The sequence below is a fragment of the Onychostoma macrolepis genome, chromosome 21 (genome assembly GCF_012432095.1).
Source record: "Onychostoma macrolepis isolate SWU-2019 chromosome 21, ASM1243209v1, whole genome shotgun sequence".
Classification (NCBI taxonomy): domain Eukaryota; kingdom Metazoa; phylum Chordata; class Actinopteri; order Cypriniformes; family Cyprinidae; genus Onychostoma; species Onychostoma macrolepis.
In genome coordinates this window covers 13,334,711-13,345,352 of record NC_081175.1, presented here as the reverse complement: position 1 = coordinate 13,345,352, position 10,642 = coordinate 13,334,711, and the positions used below count along the sequence as shown (strand labels likewise).

The 10,642-nt window shown below is 36.5% G+C and overlaps 1 protein-coding gene across 1 annotated transcript in view; it reads left to right on the top strand.

Annotated features, from left to right (window-relative positions):
* The first annotated feature begins 129 nt into the window (after positions 1-129).
* The window catches only part of pcxa (pyruvate carboxylase a), a 117,170-nt gene continuing 106,657 nt past the window's right edge, over positions 130-10,642 (top strand). The window contains exons 1-6 of the mRNA XM_058757338.1: positions 130-522; positions 5,434-5,575; positions 5,883-6,067; positions 8,067-8,232; positions 9,273-9,418; positions 9,653-9,770. Of these exons, the coding sequence (XP_058613321.1) occupies positions 517-522; positions 5,434-5,575; positions 5,883-6,067; positions 8,067-8,232; positions 9,273-9,418; positions 9,653-9,770 (763 nt within the window). The 5' untranslated portion in view covers positions 130-516. The remainder of the gene's footprint in view (positions 523-5,433; positions 5,576-5,882; positions 6,068-8,066; positions 8,233-9,272; positions 9,419-9,652; positions 9,771-10,642) is intronic.

The following is a 10,642-nucleotide window of genomic DNA, read 5'->3' as shown; positions in this document are numbered from 1 at the left end:
CCAAATGTCCAATAGCGGTACCTGTACCGAGCTGTTGCTGATTGACGTGACGCAGAACGAATAAGGCGCTGCCGAGTTTAACGGCAACCAATCACATCAATGACAAGTGAGACGTGGGCGGGGACGCCTGTCGCAGAGCACACACCAATAGTTCAGCAGCGTACAGATGGGTGGATTATTGATTCAAGAAAAAAATGTTGCAACGGGCCAAATACTAAAAACAGTGTTTAGTGATTTGGGGCAGGACAAGCCAACTCAGACGATTTGTGCGCACAATTGTAACAACTTCAACGTCCAGCAGGAAATCTGGACCCATCGGTCACGATATAACACGCTGTCAGATGATGTAAATAAGCGAGTTTGGGCCAGGTGCATTTAGTTACTTCGCTACCTATCCACGCTTGCGACGTACAATTGATATTCACTGAATTTACGCACCGAGGTTTCTACGTCTTCACGTTCCGTCTTCAAGGAACAGGATTGGACACCAGAACGCAACTGTCGTGAGACGAGAATATGAAGGTAAGACTGCATTCTCGTATGTAATGCGTTCATCAGATCAGATGATGCACGTTTTTTTTTAGACTGCTGGTTTAAGCTATGCTATACTGCATGTGTGATGTGCACAAGTTGCTGCCCTCATAAACATTAGCTGCATGATGGGTAAACTTCATGCACAATAAGTGCATATTATTTAAAATGAACAGACAGTCATGGTTTCTGCAGTAAACATGAAACTCAGAGATAGAGTTTGTTTTTGAAGTCGTGCGGCATGCGACCAAAGGGCATGCTTTCCTCTGTTTGCTAACGCATGTGCCAACTGAATGAATCAAACTGGACAAGGTGGTGGATTTAGCTCACTTGGTTGACCTATAAACTATTCGCTGCCACATAGCCAAACATAAACACTTCCTGGCTGCAAGTCAGGTTTAAAAGCAAAGCAGCAGCTTTCTATTGGGAAAGTTTTTATTGATTGCGTAGCAAGTTTAAGTTGGCAGCTGTCGATGGCATTTTAACGTTCATCTGTCCAATCCAATCCATTCCAAGCATGACAGTGTCAAAATCGTCTAGGGATGCCCATATGTATCATAAAACCTTTTTATTTGGGCAGTTTGCTTGGGCACATTAGAGTCATTTTGCGAACATACACATTTGTAGTTTAAAAGAGCACTCAGTATTTTTGGCTTATTAAAATGTTTTGCAAATAAACAATTTTGCAGTGATTTAAACATTTTTGCTACATGGAGCGGGTCGCCCTTTTATGGGCACCGGTCTTACCTCAACAGCACACATAAAATAATTTTGGATTATGATAACCTTAGTACTAATACGTGCATTGAAAAGGAGCAAAGCAAAGAGCGAAATGGCAGCAGACATCAGACTTCATGCATTCAGGCCAATAGGTGTCAGTAAAGTCCAAAACAACTGGTAAATTAGAGCTAAACTTAAACAAAAACTTACAGTTTGCCCCTATGAGGTTGCATATTTAAACCTGTATTATAAATTCAACTTCTTTTATAATATTGTTCTATTAAAAATATAAAGGAATTTGGTTTTATGAATGGTGCAGGAAGTGGGAAGTCAAAAGTTAAATTGAGAATGAAGGTAATTCCTGTTTTGTGAGACTTGTCAGTTGTGATTCGCTCTCAGAAGTGTCTAAACACGCCTGTTAAAGAAGACTCTGTTTTAATCTTCCCTTGAATTGTTATCAGTTCATTCAAGACACAGCATGCAATGCTAATGCCTAAGCATTGTTCTTTTTTTTTTTTTTTTTTCTTTTAAATATGTGCTTTGACGACTTTTTATTGACACGTCAACCACAAGCCTTTTGTTTGTGTAAGGAACCAGATTTCAAATGTGGGAAATCTTTATCTTGTTTATGGCAGTGTTGCATTGGTTACCAGAATGCCATGCATGAACAGAATTGTTGGGGGTTGAAGGAGGAAGTTGGCTGATTTTTTTTTTTGTCTTTTTAAAAATAGGATAAACCATATCTCTTTTATTAAAGGTTGTTGTGCAGCTGGCATGCAAATTAATGTCCAGTTTAAAAATATTCTTGGAGGCTGAGCAGCTTCAGCAGTCTGACTCTTAAAAAAAACAAAAAACAAAACACGTTTTAAACATCCCCTCCCATCCAATTTTCTGAAAGTATTCATAATTGAGAGCTTTAATAAAAAAAAGAACTTAAAAATTAAAACTGAATTTGTCACACAGAAAATCAATTTAAATGATCCAGTGAAGTCAGAAAGGTGATTTAAATACCTTTAAAATAAATAGTGACACACATTTACATTTATGCAATAAGGATATTCAGTTTCTCTTATGCAAATAATCTGGATATCCATGAACATTTATTTCTGAATCCAACAAGGTCTAATTGCAATTTTACCGCTGTGCTGTTGTCACAGCAATAAAATATGAGGTTGTAAAAATTCTTGGATTTGTTCTTGGTCACATTATCATAGTCATAGAATCACCCCTGACTCAGATTTTTGTTATATATTAAACACAGTAACGTAACACTGAACATGCTTTATGAAAAGGAGCAGGTGTCTGATAATATGACACTTATGGACATCTCCAGAAACCTGATGATGCTTGAACTATGGGATATATCTGAGTCATCATCAGCCACATGGTGGCAACCTATGAAGTGCTAAAAGGTCTCTCTATCAGTTAGTTAGTGACAAACAAACACCTATAAAAGATAGAATAAATAAGATAGAAGTGTATATATAAGATAAATACTATAAAAGATTCTTTAATGAGTTAAAGGTAAAGTAGATTGAATACAAAAAGAGGCCATTGTTTTTTTTTTTTCTCTATTGTAAATGCAAATAAATGGCCTTGTGTTCTCACAGCATAAATCGGACTGTGAGTGAGTTTGTGAGTGCATTATTAAGATTTTCCTTTGAGTAGAGTACAATTCTTTCTTTTTTTTTTTTATAGACCTAGGCCACAGGCTGTGCCAACATACTCTGGATAAAAGGTTTTATCTGAATGGTTCGGTAAACCTCTTAAAGCCACCTGCTTCCACCCAGTCAGGAAGATATGACCATTTTGCTACCAAATAACACCAACTCACCCCTCACTGTTTTACATGCCCCATTACACAAGCAGAATGCCATTTAATACGTCGCCCCAGCTCCATACTGTCCTAAACTCTCACACAAATGTCCTGCTGTTTACAGCAGCTTCAGTTTGTGTCTCCTCTGCGGAGCTCATGTATCAGTGTCATGTTCTCTCTCTCAGCCAGGACACAGTTGCTGTATTGTTGTGATTTTGGCAGAGGGATGACCCTTATTTAGGAGCAGGCAAGTATAAGGAACAGTAGAACCACTAAGTAACCGCAAAATGGTTTGAGTGAAATGAGACACCTTAATATGCTCCCATAAGGAATCTGCCTTAGCTTTTGTATGAGAATTTTGTGTTTTGGAGATTTAATATGAATGGCCGTTATTCCTTTAGTTTTTCCTCTGCCCTTTCATCTGAGGGACCATATGCTGTGCAAATGCCTTTCCTCCGAAGTAGGTAGAACTTTGAGCACATTTTTGCAATATCCCCTTAGTTATCAAATACATGTTTTCTTTAGGAAGTGGGCAAATATGAACAAGATGCGTTCCCTTTTTTTTTCAAATGAACTGATTTAAAGCATTGATTTTTCAACTGGTTTTGCGTCAGTACATTGGACGCCATCTGACCCATCACAGTACCAGAGTGGTTTATTGTATTAAAAAAATGAATAAATAAAAAGTAAACAAAATGTTCCTAAACATGAAAATTTAATAGTATCACCATGGACTGCATAGGTCATAGTTTTATGCTGATCATAAAAGAAGATATTTTGAAGAATGCAAGAAGAATCAAATAAAGCAGAAGAGTTGATGGTCCCCATTGACTTCCATAGTATTTCTTTCCATACTATGTGAGTAATTAGGGACCAACAACTATTTGGTTCTTCAAAATATCATCTTTTGGGTTCAACATAAGAAAGAAACTTTATACAGATTTGGAACGACATAAGGGTGAATAAATGATGACAGTTTTAATTTGAGTTGAACTATTCATTTAATGTGTGGTATAGCCTATTGTTACAATATTAGTATTTTCCAATACAGGATATTTGAATGTACATGTTTAGTTTTCATAATTGTAATTTAGTAACCGTGTTAAAGGAATAGGCTAGTTCACCCAAGAATTAAAATTTGCTGAACATTTGCTCACCCTCAGGCCATCCAAGATGTGGATTAATTTGTTTCTTCATCAGAACAGATTTGGAGAAATTAGTACTATCACTTTCTCATCAGTGTATCCTCTGCAGTGAATGGGTGCCGTCAGAATGAGAGTCCAAACACCTGATAAAATCATCGCAATGATCCACATCTGTTTCCCAAATGTGTCTTATTGATCTTATTTTGTTTTTTAGTTTTCACTTGGATGTACGTCATTTCATTGTTACTTCAAATGCAATCTTCAGAAAACCTCAAAATAAATATAAATTTTTATTCTGTAAATTGCTGTAAAATTGCCTAAATCCACATTTAAAATGATTGATTTAAATTTGTAGTGTTGTATTTTCAATTAATTTAGTCTAAATAGCATAATATGTTATTTGGCTTTGTTAGTTGCATTTTATTATATGCATTTAACATTGTTTTGAAGGACTTTAGTTGTCTTTCAGAGTGGCTTAGATTTTTTTTTTAAATATATATATAAGTAAGGGCACAAGCAGAATCACTTCCTCGTTGTCTGGACGCCCATGTTCTCCAATAGAATCGTGGTAGATTAGCCAAGTGAGCTATTTTACTTTGCAATTGATAGCGCACTCATCATGCATTGATTGAGTCATGCTCTTTCATTAGAAACTCCTTTTATTGTCTGGTTTATATGCTGTTCTGCCTTTATCTCCTGAGGCCTCGTAGTCTCTCTGATCCTTCAGTGTTTCCCACTGAGTTTAATCAGTGCTGCTGTTGTTTCAGGTGTTCAGTCTCGGCCTTTGAAGCTGTGTCCACAGACAATATAATCACAATATGATATTGTGTTTTGTTCAGTTTGGCCCTGTGGGCACTTGTTTTGCAGTATGTGGATATACTTGAAATACAGCATTTATTTATTTTTTTTTTTTAAAGACAGCCTTGAGTATCTTCTCACGCAGTCAAGGCCAGTCTTTGCCCAGTTGCTTGTTGATAGTTTATTTATTTGTGGTCACATTTTGCAGCACCCATCAGGCTTGTTCTCTCGTTGTATCATGCATTCTTATCTTTGACCTCACTTTCCCTTTAGTTTGAGTGTTGACGCTTATCTCAGCTCTTGTGCGAAACTCTGAAAGGCTACTAATCACTAATCATGCAGATAACGCTCAGTAGATATCGCTACAGCAGACTACATGACCTGCTTTCTGTAACGTGTCTAATTTTTGCTCTTGCCTTCTAGATGCTGCTACGGGTGGGAGGAAAGCGCTCTGCCCTGGGCCTGTTGGCCATCAGGAGGGTGTGGAGTATGAGCCGCTCTGCTCACACCGCACCACAGACACTGGAGTACAAACCCATCAAAAAGGTCATGGTGGCCAACAGAGGTGCGTCAGTGTTCAGAATGTGTATGACATTCCAAAAAACTAGTTTTAGTTTGTTTTATTTGTATTTTTAGTTTTTGAGTATCATCAAAGCAGCATATTAGAGTGATTTCGGAAGCATCGTGTGACACTGAAGAAATCAAATAAATAAAATATAAACACAAAATAGCCACAGTGGGAAAAATCTTTTCGACTTCAAATTTTAATTTTTAAATAACATATAATACATTTATGCTTATTGATTGTTGATGCATTTCTGAAAAAAGAATACTTTTTGAATGAATTGTATTTAATAAAATGCCTTTTGCAGGAGAGATTGCCATCCGGGTGTTCCGGGCCTGCACAGAGCTGGGGATCCGCACAGTGGCTGTCTACTCTGAGCAGGACATAGGCCAGATGCACAGACAAAAGGCAGATGAAGCTTACCTCATTGGGAAGGGGCTGCCACCTGTAGCAGCCTACCTGCATATACCAGACATCATTAAAGTGGCCAAGGTCAGACTTGGCTCCTGAGTGGTTTCTGTAAATTTACTCAGTAAATATTTTGCACCATAATTCACATTTCTCCATGCTCTGCCAACATTTTTCACTGGCCTCAAACACAAAAAGTGATACATTTTTAATACATAATTTTATATTTACAATTATAATTTTACATTTCTAATTCAAAATGTATTTCTTTTCATTTACACTATCATTCAAAAGTCTGGGGTCTGTGAAATGTTTGTTTTTTTCTTATTGCACAAAGTCTTATGGTAATCAAGGCTGCTTTTAAAAAAAAAAAAAAAATACAGTAAAAAAAGTAATACAATTTAAAACCTTTTTTTTTTCTCTCTTTATTTTAATTAGAGTTTTTTTTCCTTCTGGTCTTTAGTGTCACATGATGCTTTAGAAGTAATTCTAATATGCTGATTTGGTTCTCGGGAAATATTTCTTATTATCCATGTTGAAAACATTTGTGCTGCTTAATATTTTTGTAGAAACGGTGATACTTTAATAGAGAGAAAGTTCAAAAGAACAGCATTTATTGGAAATAGAAATCTTTTGTGACAATTGAAATTTCATTGCTGTCACTTTTGATCAATTTAATGCATCCATGCTGAATAAATGTAGCAATTTCTTTAAAAAACAAAAGAAATCTTACTTACCCTAATGAATATGTTTATTATTATTATTATTATGCATTTGTCATGCATGCGCGCACACATTTTTGTTTCATTCAATATTGCTTTCTTTACAAAGAATAGTTCCAGAAATAGCTGGAAATTATACTAATATTATTATTATTATGTAGGGGCAAGTCACCAAAAAATTATAAGTCATATAAATTATATTTTTAAATGGTTTGTAATTTTTAACCCATTCGTATTGATGCTAAGTCTCACAAGTCATTTTTGCAGTTTCGACAAAATGTCATCTACAATTGTCAGCCAGCTAGGTAATTTTATTAGAATTGGCAATTAGATGTCACATAAAACCATAGGTTTAAATTTCGCAAAGCATAAAATTGTAGGATATAACACTGACATACAATAGATGACAGTTCCATCAACTGGCCCAAAACTCTCTCACAGAGTCCGCGTGAGAACTCTGTTTGGTGAGTTAAAAAGCAGCAATGTATTCACTTGTTTTTAACACCTGCAGCTTTTGTTGAATGTATTTGTGTGGTAAAACAGCAGATTAGGATCTCGTGACCTGTAAAATACACACACAGCCTGCAGTGATTGGACAGATACAGCACAAACAAGCCTGCAAAGAGCAGTAATTGCACATAATTATGCCTTCTGACAAAGGGTTCAGAGTCTGACGCCAAGAAGAGAATGGTAGCCGTAAAATAATCGCCAACAGGCAGTGGTTCTCCCGCATTTAATTTTCTGATTAAATACCTCAGGCAACAATCAATGGACAATCAGTCAGTCAATGGCTTAATCAATAAATAAATCAATGACTTTAACAGCTTGTCAGTTTAACACTATGCCTTATGTGTCTTAGAGAATGACCCATGTTGTGTTAAGCACCTGAAACATTCCTAACCTCTTGTCATGACCTGTTTAGAGAGCTAAATTGGCTAACCTTGAATACAGGCCAATAAACAAAACATTTTAATCAGTATGGAAAGTTGTTCTGTGTTCTTGGAGCCGCTACTGCCTTTTAGCTGTTTATGGAAAGAGCTGTTTCTACAACTTTTTAAAAGGATTTTTTGATGAATAGAAGGTTCAAAAGAACAGCTTTTATTTTACATAGAAATCTTTTGTAGTAATATGAATCTTTACTGTCACTTTTGATCAATACAATGCCTAAAAGTATTTATTCCGAAAAAACGGTACTGTACTGACCCCAGACTTTTGAACAGTAGTATATTTAAATCTGTCATTCTCAAAAATAAAAGACAAGGTAACAGTATCGTAGTCATTTGAATAGGTATTACAGGAATTTATTGTGACAGAATTCTTGTGCTGGCAAATGGTGATGTTGTGCAATCTGTCCCTGGCAGGCGAATGATGTGGATGCCATCCACCCAGGTTATGGCTTCCTGTCAGAACGAGCAGATTTTGCTCAGGCGTGCATGGATGCTGGGGTACGTTTTATCGGCCCCACCCCAGACGTGGTGCGCAAGATGGGGGACAAAGTTGAGGCCCGTGCCATTGCCATCAGTGCAGGTAAAGTGTTCATCATCTGATGTCCTCAGGAAACATCATTCTGTCTTCTCTCTTATCGCATTACATTAACAGTTGCAACAGTACCCATCCACTTTTTCTTCTTGAAGTACTTTTTCCTTAAGGGGTTTTAAAAGTCTATGGAAGGAATTATAAGACATGAACCAAACCAGCTAGCTATTAGATGAATCACAACATTTCAAACTGTCTTTTTGTCAGAGTTTCAAATATTTTTGGCTAGACTATGTCCTAATGAGGGAATTGCTTTGAGGCAAAGAACTACATATAATTCAATATATTTACAAACAGAGATCTTGGGAGACTGACACTTTTTACAACATTCGCAGTGTCTCATCATGGGAGTGGGTGGGTGCTAATGTATTCTTTGGGCACTATTTGCTTGTCAGGATTTTCTAATTGTGGAGATTTCTTTCCAGAATCATGGGTAATGTTGTTTTTCACCAGGAATTCTGCTGGTAAACATGATAAATTTAAAAAAATAGGTTGAAATAATACTGGCTGATGGCTTCAAAAAAATGCATATTGCACTAATTATCAACCTTGTATCTCACAGTAGGTCTGGATTTAACGGATTATTTTTAATGATAAAGTTATGATTAAAAATCAGTCCCCCTATAGAGAAAATTCATATAACTTTGATTTCCAGAACCAAACTGTAGCTCTCTATTAAAGCTAAAGTGTGCCTTGTTATATTAATAAAATGCTTTAAATGCTTTTTAAAATGGAAATGTTATTATTTAGCATAAAGGAATAGTTATCTTAAAAATGAAAACATTGTCATCATTTACTAATCCTCGTGTTGTTCCAAACCTGTGCCGAACAGTTGCTGGTAGGTTTGAACAACTTCAGGGTGAGTAAATGATGACAGAATTTTCATTTTTGGGTAAAGTATGGCTTTAAATTAGTCTATTAAACTGGTATTGCATTATGATATGTATGTGGTACATTACTATGGTGCATGTTACCCCCCGCTAAAAAAAAAAAAAAAAGTAATAAGGTATATCTATCTGGTCATCCTGCAGGTGTGCCAGTGGTACCTGGAACAAGCGCTCCCATCTCGTCTTTGCAGGAAGCTCAGGAGTTCTCCAACAGCTACGGGTTCCCGATTATCTTCAAGGCTGCGTATGGAGGCGGAGGCCGTGGAATGCGAGTGGTCAGGGAGTATGAGGTATTGTGTCCAAGAGTAAAATTATTTGTAAGGGATTAGAGCACTTTTAATCTTTGTGCCATTCCTTCTGAGAGCCAGTTGTGAGCTTTGACACTGGAGGGCTTTTATATGAACGCAAAAGTGAGGCCCTTGCGTACACTTTAGATTTGTTGGTTCTTGAGTTACTTGTGCTGTATGAATTGGTGTGCTGGGTATTTGCACTGGGTGACCCTGTGGCTTTATATGTGTGATCAGGAACTAGAGGAGAACTATCAGCGTGCGCACTCTGAGGCCCTGGCAGCCTTTGGCAATGGAGCTCTGTTTGTGGAAAAGTTCATTGAGAAACCCAGGCACATCGAGGTGCAGATCTTGGGTAAGTGAGTTTGTTCGCTATTGGTTTGTGTTTGGTCAGTCTCTGGCCAAAAACTGCAGATTAAGTATCCTAATAATAAAGAAATGGATTAACCAGAAATTAATGTTATTAATTATTATAACCCTTATTACATTCCAAACCTGTCTTCTGTGAAACACAAAAGGAAAACTGTTGCTCTTTGGTCTGAAGAGTTTAATTGTTAAAAGGACACAAAAGCACCATAAAAGTGGCCTACATGACTTGTTTGCTGCAGTCATTTGAAGCTGTGTAGTAGCTTTGTGTGAGGACAGACTGAAATTTAAGTCATTATTCACTTATAATCTTCCGCTTTAGTGGGCTGTTAAACACTGTCTGGATCATTGAGTCTTCATTGCACTTTTTTTCATTAATTAAACCACAGTCAGAAAAGTCTTTTTAAGCAAATATGTAACAGACATTTAGTCTGTTCTTACAGTTTGAAAGATAACATATGAATGTTCATAGGGTATATTTAAAAAAAGAAAAAAAAAAGGTGTGCAAAAGGTATTTTCAATAAAGCGTTAAAGGGATAGATCACTCAAAAAAGAAAATTCTGTCATTAATTACTCACCCTCATGTTGTTTCAAACCCGCAAGACCTTTGTTCATCTTCAAAACACAAATTAAGATTTTTTTGATGAAATCCAAGAGCTTTCTGACCCACCGTGGACAGCAACGCAACTGAAATGTTCAAGGCCTAGAAACATAGTAAGGACATCGTTAAAATAGTCTATGTAACGTAAATGGTTCAACCGCAGTTTTATGAAGGTATGAGAATACTATTTGTGCACAAAGAAAAAAGACTTTTTTAGAGACTTTATAATCAAAAGCATACATTGTTGTACTCTCTTGAAC